Source organism: Dicentrarchus labrax, unplaced genomic scaffold (assembly GCF_905237075.1).
Source record: "Dicentrarchus labrax unplaced genomic scaffold, dlabrax2021, whole genome shotgun sequence".
Taxonomy (NCBI): Eukaryota; Metazoa; Chordata; class Actinopteri; family Moronidae; genus Dicentrarchus; species Dicentrarchus labrax.
In genome coordinates, this window is record NW_026136705.1 from 27,665,940 (window position 1) to 27,679,425 (window position 13,486).

Here is a 13,486-nt window from a genome sequence, read left to right on the forward strand (position 1 = left end):
CTTGAAGCGGTGTTAATCAGTAGGTTTTAAATTAAAAAATGATCTAATGTGACTAGCTGATGAAGAAAGCACATAGCAGCCAATGAATCATCATTGGAGTTGGTGGAGACCAAAACAGAGCTCAAAGGAGAGTGAACATTGGACTGTAAAATAACAAATAGTGGCCAAGGCTATAGCTACTTCAACTAAAGAGATACCCTTTTTCATTTCCTCGGTTTTCTAGATATATTATGACATTGTATTGAGAAGACTTTATAATCTGCTCCTGTTTGAGGTGTTAATTTGCCAGTGCTGTTATTTGTTAATAATGCAAGTTTACTTCCTGAATATTTAACTGTTTTTCTGATAAATTAGGAACATCATTTTTCATCATTTCCATTAGTACAACAATATACAGTCCTGCTGTCACACTCACAGCTCTCTCAGTTGGTTGGTCTGCAGTTTCTCTTTTGAACAGAAACTCTCTTCTTCTCACTCATTAATTAATTCCAATCAGATCTGCTGTACCTTTCCTTCTCTCCGTACTGAGCTGCTGACAATAAAACTCAACACTTCCTGCAGACATCTAAAATTCAAAGTCTACCAGCCCAGTGCCAAGCTGGAGCTGCCAGTTGACCCTGGCTCATGATCTGAGTGGCCTAAGCAGTAAAAGCTCAGGTGTAGCTAATAAACAAGACATTTTTCCCAACTTTAAATCCATATCAAGTTTTATTTACTTCATAATGTTACATTTTAGTGTCACTTTTTATTTCATAATGGCATTTACCTTAACAGTGAGGTTGTCACCGCTCTCTCACCATTCAGCCAATCACATGTTCCCTCCCTCTTAACTACTCGATTGAGGATGCCAACGTTGAACTGCCATGTAGCCCTGAATGGACAAACTGAAAGCTGAAGAGCTAACGTATCCTGTACCATATATCAGCTGGCACTAGATCTGGGTAGATTAATGTTGCATTTGAATCAATACTGTTTACAGGCTTCTTATGGACAACCAAAGTAGCATTGACAAATTCTTAAATAATACATAATAACCATTACATCCAGAATACTGCAATAACTGAACCATATTTAATTTTTAATGAAAAGCCCATTTTGATCCAATATACGAGTCCATATGTGTCATCCTCTCTGCTTCCCTCTCCTGCGTTTGTTGTGATGAAGTGGTGGTTCTGACAGCCATGGCTGCCGTCAGCAGCTATAACTCTTCCTATCTGTCTGCCTGAATAGCTGGTATGGAGGAAAGTGGGCATCAGAGGAGCCAGTGTTGGCAGGAGTGTTGGACAGCAGAGTGGGCATGAAGCCATCTTGATTTATGGTGGTTATTTTCTATACTGCTTTGGTCCTGGACTTCAGCTGCTGCCTAGACAACCAAAGAAAATGCCTTTTCTCTCTCAAATAGGGCTACTGTATATCTCCATTTCCATGATTTAATTTGTTTGCTAAATCCCTTAATGGTATTTCTAGCCATAGATTTGTTTTGTTGCTTTTGCTGCCAAAGCTGCAGTAGCTTCAATAGTAATTGTGCCTACCTCAATTAAGCATTTTTCTGATTAGATCGGGAGGAATTGGAGAAGGTTAAACACTTAACTAAATTCTGGGGACTGACATTGGTGCCTGCTGAGCTGGTTAGAATGACAGTGTGCAGTGGTTTTGATGTTTATGCTGCAGTGATAGCTCACATATACACTGCTTATGTTATTATAGCCCTATTGGCATTTGGACAGAAACATAAATGGTGTGCATTGCAGGAACTGACAAAAGGTCACCAGACAACATAACTAAAGCAAACAAAAGAAGTTCAAAGAGGGTGCAAAAGGCCACTGGTCTGATGATTATTCTAACAAGGAAAAAGAGCTGAATTGAATTTGCATTAAAAAAGCTTTATAAATGAATAATGTGTTGTATGTGGGGAATGCAGAGGGCCTTATCTCTATATACAACTCCACCTGCTCAACTACTTTTTATCACACTGACCCTTTCAAAGTGGAGAAACCCAAAATCCAACATGGGCTGAATGACACCCCAGAGCTCTGCGACGAGCAAAACTCAGAAAATTTTTAAAGAAATAAAGTGCAGAAAGAATGTAAGAATAGTTCAGTATTTATCAGAGAACAGTTAAAACTGCAATGAATGAAAGTTAATTATTTTGTGACATAACTGTTAACTATGAAGGAATATTTAAGTTTTCCTTTTATTTCCAAATGTCAAAATATAAACATTTAATTTTGATATCAAGTGCGCCCATTCTTCTCTCTGTCTGATTCTTCTCCAATTTGGCTAATGCAAACCAATTTTAAGCCAGTTTTTCTGTTATTTAGAAACAGTGTCTTGACTGATAACTTGGTCTCTTGATATAAAGCCCTTTAGGAGTTTTTAAAAAACAGGAAATTGACATTATTGGCTCCAGTACTATCTATTTTCAACAGCTCTCCTGCTACAGGTTTTTTAACATACTGTTTATAACAAGCAGTAATTCAATAACCCAACACCTGAAACTCGAAAAAAAATGTGGCTTTTAAAATGCTGTTTCCCAATTTCTTTTAAAACAATACAATATTTTGCAATTAGTCTCGCAATCATCATCACACTGCATTATGGAGTCTCTCAGGGATTCATCTTTGGTACTTTGCTCTCTTCACGTTTTCTCTTGGAAAATTTATTCAGAAGTAGATTTTTTCACAATATAACACTATTGAAAATATTGGATTTCAGTTAACAAAAAAAAAAAACGGGAGGCAATTTAATGTTATATGAACATTAAAACTATGTTCTACCTCTTAGCTCTTGGCCTTTTATATGCCAATGTAAGATTCATAAGACCTGCTTTCTTTACGACTATGGGTTTGACAATTTTTGGGTGAGACCCATTTTGACCATGTAATTCTGGAAGCATGAATAGGTCTAGTTCTGCAGCTGGATTCAGCAGCAAGAAATCTTCCCACATATCATACATTTTAATGTGTCCGGGGCCCTTCATTGCCCCTTCATTCACCCACCCCACACAATACGGACAAAATGCTACCTGCATTATTGCCCTACAATTAGGCCGTCAATCATCACCTCTGCATTTTCACTTTTTCCTTTCTGCTCTATTATTACAAAGAAAATCATATATTATTTATCAATCACCTTATATTTTTCTTTTTTAATGCTTCGTATGCTTCAAAAAGAAGGATTGAGTAATTTGGGGTACCTTTCTTATTCTCATTACTGCACACAGAAATAACAAAAGCACAATAGTAAGGATTTGTTTTACTTATGTTTCTTGTGAATTCCATCATCGATACTCAATGAAACTGATATTTGTGCCTGTAAAATCCTCAGTATTCTCAGTAGATTAATATGGATACTGAGAAACCTGTAAATATTTATGAGAGTGAAGCAATTTGGATAACATATACACAGAAAGGAGAAGTCTGTGGGTTTCTTACCAACTGCACTTGGTAATCTACTTTGGAATTAATTTGTAAGCGGAAATGAAGGGCTCTGAACCATGCAGTAAGAATGAAGGTAGTAGGACAACTAGCCCATAGACTCTCTCTTGTTAACATTTAATTAAATCCTTCACCTTGACGTGTCAGTACTTTGAGAGCCAGAACTATTTGATAATTACCTTTTAGTTTTTTTTAATTTACTTTTACTACTTTTACACCATAGGACCAATTCAAAGACTACTGGGCTTTTTTTATGAGATAAAACCATGTGATATAACGTTATCTTGAGGGGGTATTTACTTTGTCAAAGTGAGCTTTGTTTTATTTCCACACTGGCAGCCATGCCACCAAGCAAATCACTGCTGGAGGGGTAAAACTGGCTCTCATTTGAACCAAAGACATTACAGTGACATCAAATAGTGTTTCAATTAAGCTTGGGGTGTGGGCACAAATAGTGTAGCTATGAGCAATGATGAGTATCTTGGCATCTGTCAATCAAATTTAAATTATTAAGAACATAGTAACCAGTTAATTTGCTTATTATATTAAGTGATTCTATTTAGATAAGTATATCACAATGAAACCTTGCTTTGTGTACCAGAGACATTTAACTTCTTTGGTGCGGTCTAAAAATGCAGACAGATGAAGAAGGAATATTCTTCCATTGTGCAGCATACATCAAAAGGCTTCAATTGATTTCAATCTTCTCTAATGTACACACGTAGAAACCAAAACAAAAAAAATATCTGAAATTGGAGGATTTACAGCCCTTTTTTAGGTGCTAAACAATCAAACTGCATTTCTCTTATTTAGTAAATATAATTTACTTTGCGCTAATAAATTGCAAAAAAAGTGACACAATGAAAGCTGCATGTTTGATCTCATGCCATTTGAATTTTGAGGGGAGCAAAATATGGAATGGGTATGGAAATTCATACAAATATTCACTGCACCTGATTTATCACATCAGAATGATGTCACACTAGCAGAGACTATATATATATAAATATTATATATATATATATATATATATATATATATATAGCATCTGTAAGTTATCCTCTGGGAAAAGGAGGTATACAATCTGACACCGCAATATAAAAAAAACGTAGTTAGTTAGTAACTAATGTAATTCAAATTGTGAACTCGTTACTGACAAAACATAATCAGACTACTGTAACGCAATCGTCAGTAAAGCCGTATCCACTACCCAACATTGCGTGGAACTAATTAAGTTGTCCATATGACTCTTGATGCAGTAATTAGAGAAGAAATGTACTGATATTAGTCCCTCCAGGTAGTTGCAGTGTCGTGATCGCAAAAATTACACACAAAAAAAAAACATAAATTCAACCAACCTGTCAGGAATTCTGCACGACCTTGCAAATTTCCCCAGTGTAGTTTCCTGCTCAGAACGTCATATGTTACCTCACTTCCATGTTTTCTAGTAGTGAAGAGTCAGACCATGCAGTCATATCTCACATTTAGCCAGGGGGGGTTTTATTCTCACTAGAACAAGTTGCCTTCAATCATTTTAGGCCAAAACAATCTAAAAAAAAACTGTAATATGTAAACAGTACTTTTCATCCAGATTTTCATCCCCATTTGACAATGCTCAGTCAGAATAATGTTATAAAATTAATGGTGGACTACAATATTTGGGTCAAACATTAACTTTTGTTAGCGAGGTATTAAATCTTAACTCACAGTTTTACTCTCCTAACATGACTCCGTCTATAGCTTCACCGTCTTCGCAGGCTGCTCACTGCACTAAGTGGATCAGGCCATTGTAATGGCTCACATGACAGAAATAAGTCAATTTAGCCCCTTTGAAATAGGCTTTAATTAATTTAAAAGGAGAATACATGCATGTAGACATTTAGAGAGACAGAAATAGCTCAGAGCTAACAGCACTTCCTCTACATGGTTGCCATCTCTGTTGGCTGGAATGGTCAGGATGTGAAGAATCATTATGGCTCAAACACAGATAAAGGAGTTTGGTCTAAATTTCAGCCTATGGGGTGTTTTCACACAGTAGTTGTCCCTGGTTGCAGAATGACTCACTGCCCTCGCTCCTCTAAAGACCTCAGATATCAATAGAGTTTTTCCTGCTCAATAATGTCTAGTTCCAAAACTACAAGGTAAACGACATTTTCTTTTGTCGTACCTCTGTTTTTTTCTGTTTGACGCACTGAATTCCAGTTGAAACAGTGAATTGGCTGTGAATTATACACTATTCAAGACAAATCAATTCAAATACATTGACTGTAGTACTCAGGCTCTGCCCCTCCCATTTTCTCCACTTCCACAAAGTCAATGAATTGAACTGATTGAGCTGAATGTCCAAACCCTGTAATGACAATGATGCCTCGTTATCATGAATATGCCAATATAGATCAATACGTAGATCCTTTTCACTGTTTGCTCCTCAGTGTCACTGTATTAGGCAGCCACAGGAGAGTTGGGGTTATTATTAACTGCAAAAAGCATCCATTTCACTAACCAGTTCACCCATGTCGAAATCTTTAACTGTCTTAAAAGTGCTTAACAGCGTAGACCACTGATTAATTAGCATTAGTTAGCAGGTGCTGATGGTCTAAGCGAGGATTCAGACCAAAAAGTAGTAAAACATTGCACAACAGTCTGTAATACTAATAATATAATGCTCACAAGGTAAACAGTAGAACTACGATGGTGTAGTGGATGAACATGGATGACATTGCATTGTAGGAAAAACTTTTTTGCCTGCGTTGTTTTGCCAGAGCCCCACTGCACTACAGGTTTTTCCATCTGAATGAATGAGAGGGTGCTGTATCAAACAGGGCTCAATGGCCTTACTGTGGCCTAAGTCAATACATAGTGAGGATGCTTCACATAAAAATCTTACCAGTAGTGTGCAAGTGGAAAGTTTTCTAGTGGAAGTCTTATGGTACCTTCGCCCTTTACTCAACACACTGAGCAAAATAGTTTAGTCTGATATCAACACATGATAACATATATGATATCAGTTGAGACGTGAGAAGTTTATCTGAAATATGTCCATGATATAGTGGGTTAAGTCAGTTAAGTCCTTCTGTGACCATGTGTTGGGACTGAACACAACAGCATATAATAGAAAACTGCAATTAGACATGAATTTTAAGCTGAAGTGGCAGAAATAGGTGCAAAAACCTATCCGCATGAGTTAAAAACAACAGAAAGACAAATTAGTTTGATGAATGCTTCATAATCATACAGAGATGAGAAGAAAAAAAGAGAGATTTGAGGAAAATAACAGAAAGCACTGGAGGCGAATTTTGCTGTCAGTCTGAACACACCTTGAGGGTGAAATAGAAATATGTGAAGCACACCAAAGCCAGCAATGACTTGCCTAAGGAAAAATGACATAAAATGATCTCTAAGCCTTATGGGATGATATATGAAAGTACCAAGGTTTTTTTCTGTATATATGTATTTTACATTTACTTTGCCTGACAAAACAAAATGCTGAAGTCTCTGTACTGCTCTCCCAAGACAACAAATGGTTGCTATTATTTTCTTTCAGAGTCCTTTATCAGCCCCCTGAGACATATTTAAATCTTTGCTATGCTTTATTTTCAATTGATGAGCGATGAGTTTGTCTCTTGTTACAATTCTGCAACGTAAGATAAGATGTTTGTACATTTGCATTTATATGCTTATTTTGATCCAATACTGTTTACACTTCTTGCGCTGCACATACAGCATTTTAGAAGACAACAAACTTGATATTAATTTGTTTAAATTTCCAAGAAAAAAAACACACAAAAAAGTGGAAGGCCCTGTTTTCACCTGGCATTAGAATGTGTCTCCACATGCGTCTCGAGTGACCACATGTAATCAGATCTCACTTCTGCTGCTGCTCTGTGTGTAGCTAGTGGTCCTTTTATTTTGAAAGCTTAAATAAAACTGTGTTAGCTCTATTAAACCAGAGTGTTCTGTTATGTGGCTATATGCTGTCAAGGGTCCCAAGGCCAAAGTTATGCAGCACAATACATGCTTAGATGCTGTATATGCAAACAAACAACAGGCTGAAATCATCACTACAAGTTATTTGAACAAGAGGCTAAAACACATCTTACTACACAGTCCACACAGCCCATTTTCAAAATAAAAGTACAAATGGTGTGTTATGAAGCTACTAGTCCATTAATACTGAAGGACAGCCCTACCTGTGGCAGTATAAACAACAGCTATTCACCTCATGTAAACATAAAATAACCATTCATTCCTATTTGTACCATTTTAAATCGCACAAAGTAACACCCTGCCACTTTCTTTAGCTCCTCTCACCTCGGCTGAATAAAGATCTCTCCGCTCACTCATGCAAAAGCATTACAGTGCACATAAAATCAGGCAAAACAAGATAGCCCTTTGTCACTGTACTTCAGCTCTACTGCAGGCATCCTGATGCCTTGTTATGCCTCAGCACATCATCACATCACCATTAAATCCAAAGAACTCCTCACTGCAGGAGGCCTGTCTGTATGGACAGATGCAGAGACAATGCTCTTCTGCCTTTGTTCTGGGTACTGAGCTTCATGAGAGCGGAAAAAATTACTGGAGAATTTACAATCTTACACCTCTCTCTAAAAAACAACCGCCAAACGCTGTAGCCCGCTCACTCTGACTCAACAATTGAAAATAAGAAACAAGCTATTAATGGCTGATAAGTGCCTCATGTCAGCCTTCAATCTCCTGGACCTCGGACACACACAGCAGCCTGGAAGGCTTACAGCACTTTGTTGGCATTCACATCACTGCTTCTAAGTGATTTCACTCACACCTGACTTTTGCAATTTGTTATCTCAGCTGGTAACAAGTCACAGCTCTGAGGTCTATTTTACATCTCCCTGTGTTCAGTATTTAAGTCCTTAATTGTCCTCACTGTCAACGGCTTGTCTCTTTGTTCACTTTTGCCCCTGTAGCAGTAGAACCTAAGGACAGCAGCACTAGCCAGTCTGTCAGCTTGTCTGTTCATCTGTCAATAGTTTGGTGCACAGCAAGACATCTCGACAACTGCTGGTCAGATTGCTGAATGAATGTTGCACACATGTTGAATCAGCAATGTTCAGCACTTCTCACTCCACTCCGATAACTCTTGGCTTGGCCAAACAAAAAATTCCGCCTTGATAGCAGGGATTTTCTCAGGGGCAGGGAGTGCATGTGACCCAAGTACATTCCTGCAATGGCAATCAACTTGGAGGTAGATTATCTGACTTTCTGAATAAGTTCATGGGTTGTTGGAGTTACTGTGGCCAAAAATGGCCATTTGCTTCCTTCACAGTTGGCTTCAGCTCAGCATTGCCATCCAAGTTTCTCATAACTTTGCCGTCTGTGTACTTTGCACAGTACAACATATTCTCTTTTCTGGGTTATTGTAAACGCATGTTTTGGTTATAAAGAGTTTGGAAGACGGGTGTTTACCAGACAGTGAGAGTATAAGGAAAGGATGCTTGGTTGGATTATTGTAAATGGAATCAGTCCTTTTAGATCTTGAGCCCTAAATCAGCATAAAATATCTCAGCCTCTGCCGCTTTCTGTACCAATTTATGCTATGGAAATGCAATACAAAATCCCTGATTAGATAGTTTGTTATAGTGTACCATCTGGATAGTCAGCCTTGGAAACCGTTTGGAAAAGGGCACATAATACTTGGCAGGTGATTGGATGAGTCACCTGTCTAACACTATCACGGGCTGACTTCAACTGACAAGCCGACTTCTCTCGGGAGAAGAGCCAAAACATCTTTTCCATTGAATGCTGAAAAAATACTCTCGAATTCTGATATAACTGATGCTAGCAACATTTACTAATCTCTTAAGGAGGAAGAGAACAGTGGTTTTAGTAAAATACTCCACATCAGCTTGCTAATATGCTCACAATGACGATGCCAACGCACTGCAGGTATAAAGCACAACATCTTAGTTTAGCATGTTAGCATGTTAATATTTGCTTAATAAAATAAAAGGAATTTTAACCTGACAATGAAACCCATTTTCATCCCAGGTCGTCAGATACTGGCACTTTGCCACGCCCCCTCAGCGTCCCATACAGACGCACACAGCAGCCTTTTGGGTTGTAACAAAGCCTTTCTGCCAGATAGCCTTTTCAATACATGGTTAACATTGTTAAATGGTCAAAGTTAGGCTTAGGCAACAAAACTACTTGGTTAGGTTTAGGAAAAGATCGTGGTTTGGGTTAAAATAACTACTTAATGTTATGTGAATAATGTGACGTAAATGATGCTCAAAACTTATGATAACTCAGTGTTTATGTTTGGTTTCCCACAGGAGACAAACTGATCTTCTGGGTGAAAGTGCTGCGTTTGTTTGAACTACATTATATATAAAACTATCTACATATATTTATTCATACTAAACAGAGAATATACCGTGTTACCATCCACATATTTTCCAACTCAGCGTTATCAGCAGCACCGGGCAGCACAGTTTTATTATGTTTATCAGAATTGTAAATTCTGAGGTTCTGTTAAAAGGTGCCAGTATGTTGTATTTTATGTACTAAAGCTTTACGAGGCCTTTATAGTTAACCTGCCTTGATATATTGCTACTTTACTTCCTTTCTGTAAGTGAAGTCATACCTTGTCGTATCCCTCCAACCCACACATATTTAGCTGCGTGAATAGTGTCTTTCTAAGACCTCCCTCCGTAGAAAAGCAAGTTTCCCTGCCCTTATCAGTGAATCAGACGCTCTCTCACTATTCAATTGCAGATCCAAGACCTGTTTATTCAGCACCGCCTACACTACAACCTACCTTAACACTCCACTGCAGTCTCTCATTGTCCTTCTTCTGTAGACTGCCCTTTCATTGCCTGGTATGCCCACACACTCGTGTGTGGGAGCACACTTACACACTGGCTCTGTTTCTTAGAGATGTTTTTGGTCTTTTTTATTCATTATCAGTGTTTGTATCTGTTTTCGTGTCGCTGGTTTTACATAATAAGGCTTCATAAAACAACTTGTCTTCATTTGTAATCCTTGCATTACAGTAATGTTGGAAAAATCGGAGAAATGCTTCATTTTTATTGTTCAATCTGTCACATTTCAGCTCTAAATATTGATGAAATGTCTTTCCCACAAGGCTTTTCAGAAAGGATGAAGTGAGCTATGTCATGGCCACAGCAAAAAAATCAATTGTGATTCATATCTTAACAGTTAATACTAGTGCTGTCAAGCCTGGGACTAAAGCTTTTTTGTCTGCCTTTTGTAGTATATTGTTAGGTTTGTGCGTCATCAGCTTAAAGGTTAGTAGTCCAGCACGAGAGTGAGATGAGAGGATGGATATCAGTCTCATGAAGTCCAGCTGTGACTAGCCTAGCGTAGCATAAATACTGGAGGCAGGTAGAAATAGCCAGCCTGGTTATTACTCGTCATTTATTGATTCTCTTTATGTTCCAGTTAAACAAAAGAGATATGTTCAAAGCTCATAAATACACATAGCAACAGCTCGAAAATTCACTAATTAGCACGTTGTATCTTGTTTGTTGACTCTTTACACAAACAAACTAACAAACTAAAAAGGAGCGACATGCTGTAAATATTTCTTGACAAGCTACAGTTTATCCATCTGCCTGGATTCTGCGGTTATAGCACAGGTTGCCAGATTTTGGTTTTGGTTATAGGTTATGTATAGGCACAATGGTAACAAACCCGGCAACCTCACTGATAACAAAACTCACTGTGCCCAGCTGCAAGAAATAGTTCCATGACTAAACTTAAAACCACAATAGTTAACCTTATATTGTACTATATATTTCTATATATTATACTAAGCTAAGCTAACCAGGTCCTGACTCCAACCTTCTCATCTCACTTTTCAGAAAGAAACCAAATAATAGTTGTACATGTTTCCCAATATTTCTTTAAAATGGGACGCCATCCACTTTATCATTTCGCATATGTTATTTATTTTGCTGTTGGTGTCAGTGAAGGTGTACCACTCGCCACGTGGAGGTGTTTCTTTATGTGTTGAAACTTCAACTTAATTTCTCTGCCTTTGTCAGCGGATTGTGTGAAACTTTGTGGGCAGAAACACCTGCTGAGGTGATCCTGAAGTCTGCCTTGAAGTCAGGCTGTTATTTGTTACTCAGACTAGTTTACTCTTTGCCTCAAACTGTCGGCCAACTGTTGTTTCAAACCGCAATCAAAGAGTTTTACACAGAAAACATTTCAGCAGTGCCCTGATCTGTGTAAACTCTTTCCATCACATTTTTTCTCATTTGCATGTTGATTTAATTGCTTCAACTTTAATTTAACATTTTGAATGTTTTTTTTTTCCTTTTTCTCCTCCACTTTACTCTTTTGCATGCTCTCATCGTCTCTGTGTGTTGCTGCTTTATGTTTGCTGGAAACAAACAGCTTCCTGTCCCCAGATACAAGAAGGTAAGCCGCTGAGATAAGCTTAAATCCCAAACAGTCCCTACTAATCAATCCTTAGTCTTATCCAGCCAAACCTCCAGACCCAGTGAACCCTGATCGAAACCATCACCAACCCCAACTGACCTCTTCTCAGCTCCCTCTCATTACCATCATAATGTGATTCCATTACTTACCAACAAAATGTCACGTTTCCTGTAAAGTGAATTCTTCGATTGTGTTATTCCCATTCTTCGTTTGTTTGTGCAGGACTGCATATTGTATATAATTACTCACCAAGACAAGTCAACTAATTAAAAGAAAACACTTTGATAACAACTACTGACAAGAGCGTGCAAAGCAATTTAGTGATTGACTGCACAGGACTCCAAGGTCAACTAGGTTACTGATTAATTAAAGGTAAACTCCATCCTTATATACAAGATGTTGTTCAGGTTGTTATTCATAATTAGCTCTTGTGATTTATGATTTTGGTTAACCTTTCTTGTGCTTACATTAGCAGTTTCCAGTCCCAGTTTCTGCATCACCAATAGCCTAGAGTTGTTCAATTAAATTAATGGTTTGTACATTATACTAATTCTACACATGTTGCAAGCATGTACTCTGTCCACACAGGAAGTAACAAATTGAGGGATACTTGAAGGGTATATATGAATTCACCTCTACTAGATGTCCACTAGAGCATCTCAGACCAAAACAATGGCCGCAATGACAAAACCAGTAATTTTATAACTGTGAAACATATTTCAAAAACAAAACTCACCAAAACTGTTTTTGTCAGTGTGACGACCCTCTGAGCAGGTCTCTCCCTCAAAGAGCCTGATGGGTTGAGTCGGGTAATCAACCAGATTAAGTTCACCTGGTCTAGTGGCAAGACTATGCAGGCTGGAGGCAATCAACTGGTCTCCCTCTCTTCCTTGGCTTTCACCCTGTTTGGTTTCTCTTTTAGTTATGTAAAAAAAACAAATTTTTAGTTACAACTCATGTGTGTCTTCCCCTTCTTTGTGCAGCCTTGAGCCGGGTTGTGACGGTCACTCTTTCCAACAGTCATTAACACTTGTTTGGTCAAAATAAACCCCTAATTCACTGAGTTAGATGTGAAAATATTTGCAATTGTATGGCGGGAACATAGCTAGTCCTTGGGAACAAATGCCTCCGTCAGAGTATGTCCACTAAAAGTGCTTGTTTTTGCCAAAGACAGACTCAGATTGTTATCCAAGTTTCTGGCAACATTATAGAAAGGATCCCTACAGAGATTCAGCTTTTATTTAACCAGAAACAGTCATTTGCTGGACCAGAAAAGATTCCATAGATCTCATCATCTTAACATCGCAACTTCAAAATGGACAGAAACAAAATAAAACTCACCAAAACGGTCTTTGTCAGTAAATGGTAAATGGACTGCACTTATTTAGCACCCTTCTAGTCTTCCAACCACTCAAAGCACTTTACACTGAAATGTCACATTCATACACTGACGGCAGAGGCTGCCATGCAAGGTGCCAACTGCTCATCAGTAACTAACTAACCCATTCACACACTCACACACCGATGGCACAGCATCAGAAGCAATTTGGGGTTTAGTATCTTGCCCGAGAACACTTCGACATGCAGAGGGAGGAGCCGGAACC

At 38.2% G+C, this 13,486-nt stretch overlaps 1 protein-coding gene across 2 annotated transcripts in view; it reads left to right on the forward strand.

Moving 5' to 3' along the window:
• The window catches only part of doc2b (double C2-like domains, beta), a 134,742-nt gene that overhangs the window by 60,848 nt on the left and 60,408 nt on the right, over positions 1–13,486 (forward strand). Inside the window, exon 3 of one of the 2 annotated variants that reach the window (XM_051401900.1) lies at positions 11,838–11,861. The exons of the other annotated variant lie outside the window; for it this stretch is intronic. Coding sequence (XP_051257860.1) covers positions 11,838–11,861 — 24 coding nt within the window. The remainder of the gene's footprint in view (positions 1–11,837; positions 11,862–13,486) is intronic. 2 annotated transcript variants of the gene reach the window in all.